Source organism: Lycorma delicatula, chromosome 4 (assembly GCF_047948215.1).
Source record: "Lycorma delicatula isolate Av1 chromosome 4, ASM4794821v1, whole genome shotgun sequence".
In the NCBI taxonomy this organism is placed as follows: domain Eukaryota; kingdom Metazoa; phylum Arthropoda; class Insecta; order Hemiptera; family Fulgoridae; genus Lycorma; species Lycorma delicatula.
The window spans coordinates 21,486,521-21,504,582 of record NC_134458.1 but is presented as its reverse complement, the minus strand read 5'-3'; the positions used below and the strand labels follow the sequence as shown (position 1 = coordinate 21,504,582).

Sequence of the window (18,062 nt, the reverse complement as noted above, 5' to 3'; positions counted from 1 at the left end):
TACATTACACAATTAACTTTCCATCCAAATATGAACAGGATAGCAAATAGATTTTCTTATATGCCCATTGCAAAAATGTACTTTCAAACTACAAAGAAAATCAAAAAATTCTACACACACACAGCAAAGAACCATACCTTAACAGACTTGAACATAATAAAATACGCAAACCCATAATACACCAAAATTAACACACTACGCAAATCCAACAACACACTTTTCAGCCTCATACAAAACAAATGTCTGTCTAATTAAAAAACCACTAGCAATAATATCATCTAAAATTTTTACAATTACAGTTGCAGATGACTTAAGTCTGCTGAAGAGGTGCCTTTGAGAACATGACTACTGGTGATAGTGACATTTGATTTTAGAAAAGACCTATTATTCCTAGTTTTTAAGGAGTGTAAAAGAAAAAATATACAACTAGAAACATTTTGGTTTACTAAAGTAGCAATCATAGTGTACAGATAAATTATAAAAAATATGCTAACTGGGGATAGATAATGTAATAATCCAAAAAACCAGCAACATGAAATACTGTGAAAGAATAAAATTTTATAAATTGAAAATAAAATGCTATAAATTAAAAAAATAAACATTACAAAGAAAAACTCTAAACATCTGTCTATTAAAATAATACAGCATTTATGAGGAAAAGTCTAAATACTTATTTTATCTTGTGGTTATCACTTTTTTTTCTAAAATACTTTCATTTCTCAAAGTACATTAACTGTCTTATCACTTCCTAGATTACAGTTAAGTGATTTCATTTATATTAAAATTTAGAACTTTGATTTAAGATAATGGAGGGAATTTCTTTATTTACCATCTGATGAAATAGTTCAAAGTTTCTGCTTCTTCTTCTGAGAAGTCACTAGGATTTATTTCTACAATCATATTTTTCCAGTCATCTTCAAATCTACACTAATCATTTAAAATGTATAAATTTTTATTAATATTGATTTATATTTGCTGTTCTATTCATATGATGTTTTCAATCAGGTCTGTAGTTCTTCAAGGTCTAGTGTCCCGTAACAGAGATGAGGTTTGTAATACTTATTTTTGACACTAAATAAATATTACAAACCTCATCTCTGTTATGGGACACTAGACCGGCATAAATACTTATTTGTACAGAGTATCATAAATATTACAGCTGGTCTGTGTACAGAAAAAAAGTTTTTTTTATTTAGAGTATTTCTAAATTAGTTACACACTAGTAACTTCTAATAATGAAAAAAGTAAATAACTTACAGAAATTTTTTATACATCACTGAACACACTATATCTTCAAGTTTCATTTAATAATGCTCAATGTTACCTTTTGGTAACGTTAAAAGGTAGGTTAACACCTACCTTTTGGTGGGTAACAGCTACCTTTTGTAACAAGGCAAATGTCCCATTGGCAATAAATTTCCTGCCAAATCTTATGAAGCATGTCTTGATCTATAATGTCAACTGTTTGTGTTACTTGGTGCCACAGTTCATCAACATTTTCTGGAAGTGTAGGAACAAACACTCTGTCTTTACCATAACCCCATACAGAGGAATCCACTGGAGTTAAATGAGGTCATTGTGGTAGCAAGCAAATTGTTCCACAATGTCCAATCTAAGTTGGCACTTTGCTATTGCAATATGCGACAACTGTATGATAATAATGTGGTGGCGCACCAACTCGCTGGAGAATGAATTCTGTGCCCATATCCTATTGTAATTGTGGCATTAGATAATATTACTTAATACTTAGGAGAACCCACCGGGTTGGTCTAGTGGTTAACGCGTCTTCCCAAATCAGCTGATTTGGAAGTCGAGAGTTACAGCGTTCAAGTCCTAGTAAAGCCAGTTATTTTTACACGGATTTGAATACTAGATCGTGGATACCGGTGTTCTTTGGTGGTTGGGTTTCAATTAACCACACATCTCAGGAATGGTCGAACTGAGAATGTACGAGACTACACTTCATTTACACTCATACATATCAACCTAATTCATCCTCTGAAGAATTATCTAAACAGTAGTTACCGGAGGCTAAACAGGAAAAAGAAAGGAAAAAGGTCCGCTAGGAGAAGATACCAGAGTCACCCCTTAAAGAGGATTATCATTGATGACGTGCTCGCTGAGCGTCTACTGGCACTATTGGCATACCCGTAATGAGTCTGTTCATGCCATCAAGGAAGCCAGATTCAAGTTATGGTAACATCCCATATGCGAGTTGCAGCGCAGTCCCTAGCAGCTTGCAAAATCATGTTACCGGCCAAAGCCACTAAACATGCAGTCCAGTGTTCAATGCAAATTTGATAGTCATGACCACACTTTAACATATGTAGTGACTTACCAGGCATTCCTAGATACTTTGTTTACAGATGCGCCAGAGGGTGAAGCAGAGGTCGGCATTAGGGAGGAGGCTACGCCCTTCCCTGGCATACGGGCTGTAAATCCCATAGATATAGACCGAGTGGTTTCTCAAATGGCACTGAAAAATGTACCAGGAATTGACCAACTTGACCCGGATATATTCTACCATCTGCTGCCTGTCATAAGAGCCGCTTGGCAGGCTGTTCACAGGGTGCCTTAACTGGGACTGCTTCCAGACTTGTTGGAAAGAGGCTTAGGCGAGTGCTCTTAAAACCAAAAAAAGATGCTAGTGAGGTCGGCAGTTATCGACCTATCAGCCTCATGCCAATAATTGGGAAGTTGCTTGAAAGGCTGGTTGTGGAACGACTCTCAGAAAACATTGACGTGAACGGTTTTCTTAATTGTGGCCACTAAGGCTTCATGAAAGGGGTTGGCACCGAGGATTGCATCTTAAATGCTCTTGCTGAAGTGGAAAGTGCCAACTGTAAATATGTTTTTGCAATTTTTATAGACATAGAGGGAGCATTTCCTTCCTTGTGTTGGGGTTCTGTCCTCTATGAGTTGGACTGCCGCAATGTTCCCGTAGCCCTGCAGGCCATAGTACATGATTATTTGTCTATTCGCACAGCTCTGTTTAAAGATGCGTACCTAGCTGTGGAAAATTCATCACCAGGGGAAGCCCGCAGGGTTCTGTTCTCAGTCCCCTGCTGTGGTATTGGACGGGTTTCTGGGATTGACATTTGCAAAAGGAGTCATGCCCCAGGTTTTCACCTATGACTGTCTCCTTTTAGTTCGTGGTAATTCACGACCGCGGGTAGAAGTTCAAGCAAAAGCAACCTTGTCAACCACAGAGGGCTAGATGGACATTCAAAATTTATTAATTTCTGTACCCAAGACGAAGTTTACGCTTCTCAGGGGTGCAGAAAAATTATCGTTCAGTCAAAACCACCAGATTAAGTACAAAGGCTGTGTAATCAGCCGAGTGAGAGTACATAACTACCTAGGTGTTTTGTTTGATGAGAAGTTGCTGTTTAGCAACCACATTACGCAAGTAGAGCCGGACGCCACAAAGTAATGGACAAACTTAGGAGGATTGCTCAGAAGGACTATGGGTTGTCTGGCCATCAAATATACATGGTGTACTGAGGTGTCTTCGAAAGCATCACCTATTACGCCTGTTTGGGCGCATAGGATGGACTTGAATAAAGCACTTGTTCAAAATTTAAGGAGTATCCAGCGCAAAGCCTTAATTTTATGCACTGGTGATTTTAAAACAACATCCTATAAGGCTACTACCGTATTGGGAAAGGGTCTCCCAACCGATTTAGTGGTGAAAGTTCGGGCAACCATGTGTTGATTGCAAAGAGGCCAGGAGACTGAGATATTTGGGATTCGGTTTTGAGCAGGGCCAGTACCGAACAGAATGGTGATCACAATGCACTGAATATAAATTTCATTCAGTTGCTCATCTCCTGCCTGCAGAAGAAGCTGCAGAGCCTTTTGATGGAAGCATGGCAGCTGGAATGGGACACCATGACTAAGGGAAGATACCTGTACAAGTTTATAGGGGATCTGGGGAGGATGGTATGCCTCGAGTTCGTTTTTCAGGGCAACGGGCACCCAGGTGCTCACCAACCATGTTAATTTGAACCAATATCTGTTTTGTTCCACCTGAAAGCTGATGAGCAGGGAGATCCAGTAAAATGGACACCTGATGTTTGACTGCCCTGCTCTTGAGGGAGGCCAGAGACTGGGCCACCCTGGAACTTAGAGGTCAAGGGGAATGTTGGCCACTCACAAGCAGGGAATCAATGTGGCAAGTGTCGCATTGTCAGACCATGTGGGAGTTCCTTGATGCTCTTGCTTTATTCAACCGACATCAGTAGTTTACTTAAGAGAAAGAATCTTACCGCACTGCTGTGGGAAGCTAACCTAGAGATATGGCTAACATTAACCAATTAAGGGTCCAAGCACTTTAATATGGTGGACAGGTATTTGCTTGCATTTAGCGATTTAGGGGTTGCAGCAAATTGCTGTCTAAAGAAAGTAAATTTTAATTCATGGATGTCATATATATTTTTAGTAGTTGATGGAGTGCGCCTACCCAGTTCATGAATTGTTGTATTTTCCAAGTATTTGCTGAGTTTATAACCTTCAATCACCCAAACTAGGATGTTTTTAGTCAGACACTGCAAGTTTACAGTAAAGCAAGAGAATTTTTAGCTCATATTATCCTGTCACCCATAACAACGGTTTTACAGCATACTATTACACAACAAATGAAACATCACCTTAACTTCATAAAGAAATAAAGAATAATAGAATATTAACAAAATGCAAACTTTCACTTACAATTTTGTAACTAGATCATCCAAAAGCAGACTTGCCATATGAAGAAAAGTAACCTATAAAATAGTTTTAAAAACTATACTACATACTTAACTAGCTTAAACATACGTAGAATAGGATAATATTATTGTGCAGGCAGCCAAAAGGGTACATCCTGTAAAAAAGATTTGCTGAAATGCATCATTTTGTCACAACTAATGTCTCATAAAAAATTCACACATATTGGAGTACAGTAGCGTCTGCTTGTACCGCACTTCTCCTTTTGGCCTAACCCCACAATACACACAAAAAGTTAATGATGAAAATCATTATCTTGTCAATAAAGAAACACAATAACAAAAATTTCAGCACAGAACAAGATATTATGTATACTTAGACAAATATCAGATCACTAACTTATATGTAAGCTGTACAGGCCAACACAAGTAACAGTTTTACAAAATTATTTAATAGGATGATTTCAATGATGTTCGATCATAATTTTATATAAATAGCCAAGAAATAACAAAAAACAGGATGCAGAAGCATAACAGAAAAGACCTAATTAACAATTCACCAAAAAAAATGTGAAAACTCTTTAAGAATGTGGTATAGAAATTTGTAAAAACAATATCAAGCCTGACTAATATCAGAACCCTAACTAATAACAAACCCCATAGGATGATGAAAGAAATCTGAGAAGTTTCAAACTTCAAACGGTGAAGTCATCATAATCAGAATAATTATTTCTTCTACCTTTTTTTGTATGAACTAAATATAAACTAAAGCTGCTACAAATGATGTAAATAGATATCAGACCTAAATGAAGTACATTTGATTACTTGAATTTTTTTTTTTTAAGAACTAAAGGAAAATAGTCACTGTGAAAGTGTATTATATGGATTTAACTTAGGCATCTTAAACTTACACCAGCATTACAATAAGGACCATTTCCATTATCATTCTTTCATCATCAAGATTTTATAGGTATGCTTAAAAATTCTAAAACAAGTTTTTTTCGTTATCTGACAAGGTATAAAGTTCATAATACTACGGACAATTTCTAAATTATATAGTTTGATAAAAATTATTACTACAGAAATATTTTTAATAGATTAAGACTCACCAATATGATGTAGAACTAGAATAGTATTCAAAAACACTTCTTGTGACGCTAACTTGTCTGATGGTACAATTTTCATTTTCCTTTATTTCACCTGAAATAGATGGCAACTTTAAACCGGAAAAACCAACAAAACTAGCAAAACAAGGAAATGAAGCTCTTGACTCAACAAATGACGAATTCTGGGTTTTTCTGATTGTATTTAGTGAACCAAGAGACTTTTCCCAACCACCACTAGAAGAGAAGCTTCTTACAAATTCTTGGCTATCTGACATTACACTGTTATTTTCTTGCACTGGCAACAAACTGCTCCTACCCTTAACATCTTGTGTATTTGAATTAAAGTCATCAAATGATTTCTGAAAAAATTTATGAGTTTCTTCATTTGACATGGTAGTCATTTGTAAACGAACAGAATCAAATGTCATTTCTTTTTTTTCCATTTTTCAAATGATGTTAGATATCTGAAACCAGTAAACATAACAATATAAATATACAGAAAGTATTCATTGGCAAGCACCACACAACAATTCTCCCTACAACAAATAAATACCAATTCCATTAAATATATTATTAATTACTATAATTCTTTAATGTAATATAATGGGCATAACAGATCTGCTCAACACTTACAAATAATAATTATTAATACCCGTATCTTTTTATACAAATAATTATCAGTTATTTTAAATTTTTACTTAAAAATGTGCTGCTGAGAACAGACAATCAAATTTAACAACCCTACAATAATTATTTGTAATAACCCTACAAAATCTCAAACACTATATTAACAGAAATGAATTTCAGTAAGAAAAGAAAATATTAAATATGAATGGAAACGGAAAAATAAAAACTTATTTTATGTGACAAACTCAGCATAGTGAAAACACAATAAAAAAACATATGCTGTTCTGAAATAAATACAAGCATAAACTTAATTTTAATAATTATGGCTAACTGATTCCAACAAATTAAGAAATTTTTATTATGGTACCAGTCTTCTCAACTTAAATTATTAATTGAAAATATATATTAAATTTTAACACATAATATAGAATAAACAGTTCAAAGAGAGGTGTTTTAACTTACGATTAACGAAGTAGATTTTTTAATTTTTGTAATAAATTGTCAAAATAAATCATTACTGTATGAAAGATACATATTTATTATTTTATCAAATTTTACTTTCCCGATAACTGATATTAAGCTACAGATGGAAAATATAATGTAAAGCCAAGTTTTTTCAGAAAGTTTAATGGTATCACAAAAAATAGCATTATTGCAACACCACAAACACTTATATTTGTATAGAGTTGAAAACTTTATTCTGTATTTTAATGCACAAAAACGTCTTCATAAAGCAGGCTATTCTACGCTGAACCTATGATCAAAAATAGTTCATTTATACCAAGAAGGCACTAAATTAACTTCCAAAATCTGACAACCCAGAATGACAAAGAGAAACTGAATGAAGTTAACACTATAATCATAAACTTGTCAAAAATATATTATTATAAACCACTTGTACATTTGTGCTTCTGAGATTTTTTATTAAAAATAAAATTAAAGTTTTACATAACTCTAATAACAATAGTGGACACACTTTAATTAGAATAAACATTATTTCATTTCTTAATTAATCATTTAACATTGTATATATTAGAATGGTAGCACTCCATACTGATAGAAAAGCAGTAAAGTAAAATAAAATGCTGTCATCATGTGGTGAAAATGAGACAGGTATATAGCACACACTATTTTCTTCTTTTGTGTTAAGGTAGGTTCAACAGTAACTGGATCCCAATATATTCACAGTAGCTGGCAGTGGAAACAATACAAATTTGGAATTGTCTTCACATTGCAGTAACCATAGATCAGAAAGATCTTTGTATAACTTCATCAAGCATGTATTGGAAGTGGTTTTTTCTAGTATTTAATTATACTGTTACTTAAACTGAAAAATTATCATAACTAACCACATTATGAATGAACTGTCAGTATTAACAAAAGCAGTTTATTGAGAGTAAGTTTTTTTTTTGTCTTCAGTCATTTGACTGGTTTGATGCAGCTCTCCAAGAATCCCTATCTAGTGCTGGTCGTTTCATTTCAGTATACCCTCTACATCCTACATCCCTCACAATTTGTTTTACATATTCCAAACATGGCCTGCCTACACAATTTTTCCCTTCTACCTGTCCTTCCAATATTAAAGCGACTACTCCAGGATGCCTTAGTATGTGGCCTATAAGTCTGTCTCTTCTTTTAACCTATATTTTTCCAAATGCTTCTTTCTTCATATATTTGGCACAATACCTCTTCATTTATCACTTTATCCACCCATCTGATTTTTAACATTCTCCTATAGCACCACATTTCGAAAGCTTCTACTCTTCTCTTCTCAGGTACTCCGATCGTCCAAGTTTCACTTCCATATAAAGCGACACTCCAAACATATACTTTCAAATATCTTTTCCTGACATTAAAATTAATTTTTGATGTAAACAAATTATATTTCTTACTGAAGGCTCATTTCGCTTGTGCTATTCTGCATTTTATATCGCTCCAGCTTCATCCATCTTTAGTAATTCTACTTCCCAAATAACAAAATTCTTCTACCTCCATAATCTTTTCTCCTCCTATTTTCACATTCAGTGGTCCATCTTTGTTATTTCTACTACATCTCATTACTTTTGTTTCGTTCTTGTTTATTTTCATGCCATAGTTCTTGCGTAGGACTTCATCTATGCCATTCATTGTTTCTTCTAAATCCTTTTTACTCTCGGCTAGAATTACTATATCATCAGCAAATCGTAGCATCTTTATCTTTTCACCTTGTACTGTTACTCCGAATCTAAATTGTTCTTTAACATCATTAACTGCTAGTTCCATGTAAAGATTAAAAAGTAACGGATATAGGGATCATCCTTGTTGGACTCCCTTTCTTATTACGGCTTCTTTCTTATGTTCTTCAATTATTACTGTGGCTGTTTGGTTCCTGTAGATGTTAGCAATGGTTCTTCGATCTCTGTATTTGAACCCTAATTTTTTTTAAATGCTGAACATTTTATTCCAGTCTACGTTATCAAATGCCTTTTCTAGGTCTATAAACGCCAAGTATGTTGGTTTGTTTTTCTTTAATCTTCCTTCTACTATTAATCTGAGGCCTAAAATTGCTTCCCTTGTCCCTATGCTTTTCTTAAAACCAAGTTGGTCTTCTCCTAACACTTCTTCCACTCTCCTCTCAATTCTTCTGAATAGAATTCTAGTTAAGATTTTTGATGCGTGACTAGTTAAAACTAATTGTTCTGTATTCTTCACATTTATCTGCCCCTGCTTTCTTTGGTATCATGACTAACACTTTTTTCGAAGTCTGACGGAAATTCCCCTTTTTCATAAATATTACACATCAGTTTGTATAATCTATCAATCGCTTCCTCACCTGCACTGCGCAGTAATTCTACAGGTATTCCGTCTATTCCAGGAGCCTTCCTGCCATTTAAAACTTTTAATGCTCTCTTAAATTCAGATCTCATTATTGTTTTTCCCATTTCATCCTCCTCAAATTCCTCTTCTTCCTCTATAACACCATTTTCTAATTAATTTCCTCCGTATAACTCTTCAATATATTCCACCCATCTATCGACTTTACCTATCGTATTATATATTGGTGTACCATCTTTGTTTAACACATTATTAGATTTTAATTTATGTACCAGAAAATTTTCCTTAACTTTCCTGTATGCTTCGTCTATTTTACCAATGTTCATTTCACTTTCCACTTCTGAACACTTTTCTTTAATCCACTCTTCTTTCGCCAGTTTGCACTTCCTGTTTATAGCATTTCTTAATTGCCGATAGTTCCTTTTACTTTCTTCATCACTAGCATTCTTATATTTTCTACGTACATCCATCAGCTGCAATATATCGTCTGAAATCCAAGGTTTTCTACCAGTTCTCTTTATTCCGCCTAAGTTCGCTTCTGCTGGTTTAAGAATTTCCATTTAACATTCTCCCATTTTTCTTCTACATCTTCTACTTTATCTTTTTTACTCAGACCTCTTGCGATGTCCTCCTCAAAAATCTTCTTTACCTCCTCTTCCTCAAGCTTCTCTAAATTCCACCGATTCATCTGACACCTTTTCTTCAGGTTTTTAAACCCCAATCTACATTTCATTATCACCAAATTATGGTCGCTATCAATGTCTGCTCCAGGGTAAGTATTGCAGTCAACGAGTTGATTTCTAAATCTTTGCTTAACCGTGATATAATCTATCTGATACCTTGCAGTATCGCCTGGCTTTTTCCAGGTGTATATTCTTCTATTATGATTTTTAGATTGGGTGTTGGAAATTACTAAATTATACTTCGTGCAAAATTCTATAAGTCGGTCCCCTCTTTCATTCCTTTTGCCCAGCCCGTACTCACCCACTATATTTCCTTCCTTGACTTTTCCAATGCTTGCATTCCAACCTCCAACTATTATTAAATTTTCATCTCCTTTTACGTGTTTAATTGCTTCATCAATCTCTTCGTATACACACTCTACCTCATCATCATCATGGGCGTTTGTAGGCATATAGACGTAAATAATCGTTGTTGGTTTAGGTTTTGATTTTATCCTTATTACAATGATTCTATCGCTATGCGTTTTGAAATACTCCACTCTCCTCCCTATCTTCTTGTTCATCACGAAACCTACTCCTGCCTGCCCATTATTTGATGCTGAATTAATTACTCTAAAGTCACCTGACCAAAAGTCGCCTTCCTCTTCCCACCGAACCTCACTAATTCCTACTATATCCACATTCACCCTATCCATTTCCCTTTTTAAATTTTCTAGCCTACCAACCTTATTTAAGCTTCTAACATTCCACGCTCCGACTCGTAGAATGTTATTTTTTAATTTTCTGGTGACCCCTTCCTTAGTAGTCCCCACCCGGAGATCCGAACGGGGGACTATTTTACCTCCAGAATATTTTACCAAGGAAGGCGCCTCCATTATTGTATATGTGAAAATGCAGAGAGCCACAGTTTCTTGGAAAAAAAAAAACAGCTGTAGTTTTCCATTGCTTTCAGCTGCGCAGTACTCAGTGGTCTGAGTGATGTTGATATAGCCGTTTAAGTCATTGTGACTCACGCCCCTAACAACTACTGAAAGAGCTGCTGCCCTCTTTCAGGAATTATTCCTTAGTCTGGCTCTCAACAGATACCTCTCCGATATGGTTGCACCTTCGGTCCAGCTACTCTGTATCCCTGAGCACTCAAGTTCCCTCACCGACGGCAAGGTCTCATGATTCATAGAGGAGGTGAGAGTAAGTAGTGATGTCAAAACAATATGTAAATTTTAAGATAGCTAATTATAGAAATAGTAAAATAATATTAATTATATATATAAACAAATGATATTAGCTGTTATTTATAATATTATTTGTTATTTATTTATTACAACCAAAGGCAAAAATGATATATATATACAAGGGTAAGTCAATTATTATCTGTAATTTAGTTATATTTTTGTTTATGTTGGTAGTACTGTTGTGTTGCGTAGATGACGCATGCATGGTTTAATTGTTGTTATGTCTCTGCAGGTTTGATGCTGCTAGGTTAGTTCCATTATCGCTGTCCTGCCGTTAACCATGGCTGCTCCATTTCTGTTTGCACCAAAGATGAGCAACGTTCAGTGATCCTTTTTTGTGGTCGGAAGGTGAATCAGGTGTTGAAATTCATCGAAGACTTACGGTACAGTACGGGAAAAGTCTGTTGCCGCAACAGAGTGTCTATGACTGGATAGAAAAATTCAAAAATGGTAGCACAAGTGTTACGCACGATGAAGGAGCCAGACGACCATTTACCGCCACAAATGAGGAAAACATTGAGCGTGCACATGACATGGTTTTCTTAGACAGACGAGTTTCTTAGACAGACGGTTTTCTTAGACTATTGATGAAGTGGCACATCGTTTGCAAATTAGTCACAGTTCTGCCTATGAAATCATCCACAACAGACTCCAGTTTTATAGTCTGTGCAAGATGGGTCCCGCCTATAAATAATCCACAAAAGACTCCAGTTTCATAGTCTGTGCAAGATGGGTCCCAAAACAACTCACACAGTTGCATTAAGAAATGGGCTTGGACATCTGCCAAAAACATTTGGATCGCTATGGTAACAAACGGGACATCTTTTTAGACAGAATCATCACTGGTGACCATCACCAGTGATCCATCATCACTCATCAATCATCACTGGATCCATCATTACAAGCCGGAGAGTAAATGGCAGAGTATGGAATGGAAAAATCCAAATTCGCCCTGCAAAAAAATGTTCAAGACCCAACCGTAAGCATCGGGAAAACTGATGCTTACAGTTTTTTGGAACTCACAAGGCCCAGCACTGGAACGTTATGAGGAAAGGGGCGCAACAATAAACAGCGCGTGTTACAGTGAGATGCTTACTGCCAAATTGAAGCCTGCAATTCAAAGCAAACGCCAAGGACTGCTGTCGAAAGGTGTTGTGTTGTTACACGACAATGCCCGTCCACATACTGCTGCCCACATTGCTAAAACGCTCCAGAAACTCAACTTTGAAGTACTGGCTCATTCTCCGTATAGTCCTGATCTTGCCCCTTCTGACTACCACTTGTTTGGTTCACTCAAAGAGGCATTAAGGGGCAAGTTGATTTACCTCGGACGAAACAGTGAAAGAAGCGGTGCATTCCTGGCTCGCAGTTCAACGGAAAACCTTCTTTTATGAGGGCATCAGGAAGCTTGTGCAACGATGGACCAAGTGCACTGAAATGCAAGGAGACTATGTTGAAAAATGATGTACATGTAAGTTTCCTATTTGTATTGCAATACAATTTATAACTACATTGGGGATAATAATTGACTTACCCTCTATATATATATATATATAAATATATATATACACACACACACATATTATTATTTTATTATATTAAAATAAAACTATTAATAACAGGTACAGTTATATAATAGGTTAAATTACAACCCTTACTAGGAAAGGATGCTCAGTATGCAATAGGAATCCCTGCAATGAGCCCAAATTTAGTAGTGGCCGATTTATATTGATTTCTATATTCTTATGTCTTTTTTTCAAATTTTAATTTAATATATATATATATCTTAGGGTTTGATAACTGTGCATTAAAAAGAAAATCAGAACAAATGGAAAATGTTTTCTATTGAAAAATAATACCCATTCTTATTTAGTCAAAAAAAAAGTCATAATGAGAGAGTACATTTGTAACTATATTTTTTATTTCAATTTGATATTTTTACTTAATCGTTTTACAGTTTTAAAAAGTAGACATTTCAGTCAAATATTTAAAAACATATAAAATATAATTTTATTAAGTTATACATAAATTTGTTCTTATTTTAATATATATTAAAATCTCAGTTTCTTACACGGGATAACCATCCAATCCATACAAGCTTCTATCATAAAAATTGCACACTAATTGCTTTAGTTTACTTGAATTTATGCAACATTCTAGTAAATTATGTCATTTTTTATAGCTTATTTAACAAATATAAAACAATTCCTGCGTGACACTGTACTTATTTTAATAAGATTACTTCTAATAATGAATGTTATGAATCAGGATTTTGGAAATACATTAAGGTATATAACTAAATTGCATGAATTAATTTTACATAATAGAAGTTTCATATTTTTGTGAACAAAACAAGTATACATATACTAAATAGAAGTAAATTATTAAATTTATGAATTAAATTTTCCAACATGGTGAATTGGCTAAACAAAAACCCGTGTGACAATAATACACCATTTATTACTATATGGGTTGTGAGTTTTTGCAATACTTAGATTTCATGTCTACAACAGACATGAAAATCTAATTATAATTTAATAAATTATAATCTTTCAGGCCAACATTTTATGTGTTTTCAGTATTGAGTGACATGCTACACACATATTTTAACAAGAAAAAAGTAATAAGTGAAAAGTAAGGGAGGTAAGAGGTCTTGACACTTACCAGTAATCAAATCTCAAACCAACTGCTCAAGAAGCCAATATCAAACTACTACACCAACTCTGGCCCACCCAGTACTAAATATCTCAAAAGTTAAAGCTAAATATCTAAGAGTTCATGCTAGATGAACATAAAAAGAAAGTGTAGTACAACAAAAAGCAAGATCAATGTTTTCAGACAGTTACATTGAAATTGAATGGTGACTGAAATTAACACATTAAAAGGATTGATAATCTAACTGTAATGGCATAACAGTCAGTTCTCAAAAAAAAAACATACAAATTTTGTACATCACTGGCCAATATTGTAAAATGACTGATGTAACTTCTAAAAGTAAATACTTCAACTTTCATGTAAAATAAACCAAGCTAGTAACCTAAAATAAATAAAAATACATGTGATACCCACAAATATTAATTAATTCAACTCTGAACAGAATATAAGGATTGATAATGAATGGTTCATTATCAAAAAAAAAAAAAGTAAATACTTCAACTTTCATGTAAAATAAACCAAGCTAGTAACCTAAAATAAATAAAAATACATGTGATACCCACAAATATTAATTAATTCAACTCTGAACAGAATATAAGGATTGATAATGAATGGTTCAACTGCAGACGAATAAATTTTTTTTTTTAAAGAAAAACTGGATTTTAATTAGGCAACAACACAACCTGATATCTACTATTATTACAACCAAAGGCACAAATTAAAAAGCTATATCTAAAATATAATTAAATAACAGCGAAGATGGAACTTCGAAAAACCAACGCCTTAACTTTCTTAGCTTACGAAATCATTAAAATTCATATCAAGAGATAAAACTGTAAATCTTAACAAGCAAAAATGTCCTCATAATTTATCAATGGTTCAGTAAATAATTCAATTTTAATAAACAAGGGCCACCACAAACAAATTCATTTAAACAGACGTAATTTCCGATTTCAAGTACTTCTTTTAGCCACCTAATGCATTTTACCTAAATGAATCACACTTGACAACTAATACAGTAAACTGGTACTTACAACAAATAGATCTGAATGAGCCATGAGGAAATCATTAATTTTTTATAATTTACTTTAAAAGTTCAACTGTCATACACAAGACCACAACAATAATAAGTATACGGCCATCTTGAACTACAACGAATTGTGGGCATGAGGTTGACTAAACCCAGTAAAAAAATTAAAAAGTAAGCAGTTTCCTATGAAGTGAATAGTTCACTGATACCTTTCATAGTTCAGTCAATGAACTAACTATATTGTTCCTTCCTTTCTTTTTTCCTGATTCAAATCCGTATAAAAGTAAAACTGCCTTTGCTAGGAAACTATATTATTTCTAACAAATGTAGAATTAACCCACCTGACTTTCTATTTGAGAATACCAAACAAGAATAGCTATTTTTATGTTTGTATTAGTTCCTTAAATAATTACTATGAAATGGTATTCTAATTTCCAAAACTGAAAATAAAATAATTTTTAAATTTCTGTTCAGTAATTTACCAAAATCCTAACTTTTACTTTGAAAGAAATAAACTAAAATAATTTAAATATTTTTATAATAAAGGATTGTAAAAGGTACCTCTAACTTAGACTGTCAATCTTCATATCTCATTAGAAATCAGAAATAGCATCATTATAGATTATACACATTCTGGTCTGAGAAAAATATAAGATTCCCTACTCCTTATGCATTTCCTTTTAAAGTGTCTAGTCCTCTTATTCTTATCTCTTGCACACAACATTGTGACTTGCAAAGAACTCTGCAATCTATTTGAACTGAAGTACTAAACTTGCATTTAGAATGTTTACAGCCACACTCTTTTAACAATATCTATTGAATATAATGATTCCATTATCTTCTTCTGAGAGCATAGTAATATGTATAGTTACAATTGTGAACACTATGGCTGATTCTATTTACTGAAAGCTGAGCAGAACTTGAAATATTGTAATTAAGAGACAAATGCTCAGGACACACAGTTGACAAAACAAAGTTCAATAAAATCAAGGTATAAAATTTATCTTATATCAAATTTTCAAACAAAAGAAAATACAATAAATGATACAAAACACATAATTAACAACTCAATTTTTTTCTGAAGAAAATACCTTCCTTATTACCTACATAATCATAACTCAAGACACAAACCAGACACACCAATTAATGTTCAATTAGGTCTTGTATACATCCTGAACATAAACTAACTAAACATATGAATAGTAGCATTAGATCACACTTAATTTTCTAAAACAGCTTATTAGAACACAAAACTTACCAAAAAAATTAATGGTGTTACATTTCACATAACACCATGTAAAGATACAAGTTTCAGACACTACACAACAGGAAATGTAGACAAAATTTTATAATAATATCAATCATGATAAATAGCTATTTTCTTATTTACTAGAATTACTAACTTGATGTCACCATACTTCTATCCCACAGAAACAAATGGCAAAATCATACATTCCTAACATTAATTAAAAAATTACATCCCAGTTTATTTTTTACTGCATAATTTGGCCTAAACAAATCATAGTTTCCTTGTTCTACCAAATCCAAAATATATAATGAATACAGTTTTAAAAAATATAAAAACACACTACCATTACATTTATCCACAACACATCTAACCCCTTCACACAGCATAAAAATGCAGTTTTCTTATGAATTTTTACATTACATAATATGTGCACTATTTGTCAGTTAACAACAAAATTGAGGAACAAAGTATAGCAAAAAATCTGGCAAATGTCAGATGTCCCAATCACACAAATCACACTTATGTGAGATGCATAAAATACAAACAAAATCTGAAACTCATCTAGCACCAGAGATTATATAACATTAACGTACATCAACTAATGGCCACAAATATCCTTTTGCTATGAATATAAGATTTATGGAATGGAATGGAATGCAAAGTTGGCAGGAGTCTATTACTCCCTACTTTATCGCAGAACCTGGACAGAGTCCCTTGCTGCTGGATCATTCTAATCGGGCTTGTTTTTAAAAGGGTTATTTTTTAATCTCGGATCTAATTTTTCAAGTTTTGTCTATTATTATTTTAGTGAATTTAAGACGGATTTAATTGCATTCCAATCCGTTGTTAAACCAGCGTTATCGAACCCATTTCATGGGCCGACCGCGGAAGGCTAGGCTTATAAAGCCTGTCCTCCCGACGTAATTCCCCTTCAGACCGTCCACTGAAGTCCTTTCGGTGCTAACTCTTTAATAGGCTAGCAGGAATACGCCACAACGGGGCACTAGCTATAAGGAGGGAGCAATGCGTCCCCTTTTCCGGAGGAGTCGCAATTGCTGGGATATTTTGTCTTACTGTAAGTTTTTTTTAAATTTAGACCGCGTTTTTGTTTTATGCGCGACTTACCGTGTTTGACGTCTTCAAACTATATAACTCGCGAAAACTTTTCACTCGCGACCCCGGAAACGCGTCTGACGCACTATTCCGTTTATGGCTCATGCGATATGGAGGCCCATAAGCCTGGTTTGTCGATTTTCGGCTACCGCACCGCACCATCACGGTGGTTCGTCCAGTACGGCGTGAGGCCGCTTCCTTACAACTGTCGGAGTTGGGTCCTCTCGGCAGATGTCCCGAAGATGACTGTGTTCGGACACAGCCGCTCTCCCGAACAGTCTGCGCGCCTGCGCCACCCCCACCTCGGACACGGATTGAAATCTCGCATCAGATCGGAGAGTGACGTTCCTGACGAACCACGGAGCTCCAAAGATCGTCCGCAACGCGATGTTTTGGACGGCCTCGATCTTCTTTTGAAGCGAGGAGCTCAACACTGCCCCCCATGCCGGGTAAGCATATGTTAGAATCGGCAGTACGTACAGGCGAAAAATGAGGAGCTTAGTTGCCAGTGGGTACGGGCTGGCACTGTTCAGCACTGGGTATAGCGAGGCTCTGGCGGCCTTAGCCCTCCGGGTCGCATAATTTACATGTTCGCCGAAGGTAAGCCGCCTGTCCAACACCACCCCCAGGTACTTAACTGTTTTCTCAAAAGGGATTTTCTCCCCTGAGATTTCCAGCTCTCTGGTCGGTTTTCGTGTCTTGCATGTGAACATCACGGCCACCGATTTTTCACCGTTGACCCTGATTCTCCACATGTCGAGCCACGGTTCCACTAAGTCCAGCTGCCTTTGGAGCCTCCGGACCGCGTAATCCACATTTGCGGATTCGTAGAAATATGCCGTGTCGTCTG

The 18,062-nt window shown here is 34.9% G+C and overlaps 1 protein-coding gene across 3 annotated transcripts in view; it reads right to left on the bottom strand.

Moving 5' to 3' along the window:
- Positions 1–14,983, bottom strand: part of LOC142323181 (FYVE, RhoGEF and PH domain-containing protein 2-like) — an 85,818-nt gene extending 70,835 nt beyond the window's left edge. For all 3 annotated transcript variants that reach the window (XM_075362487.1, XM_075362488.1, XM_075362486.1), the window contains exons 1-2: positions 14,855–14,983; positions 5,813–6,273 (exon numbers count right to left, since the gene is read on the bottom strand). In XM_075362487.1, coding sequence (XP_075218602.1) covers positions 5,813–6,252 — 440 coding nt within the window. In that variant the 5' untranslated portion in view covers positions 6,253–6,273; positions 14,855–14,983. The remainder of the gene's footprint in view (positions 1–5,812; positions 6,274–14,854) is intronic.
- Positions 14,984–18,062: the final 3,079 nt, after the last annotated feature.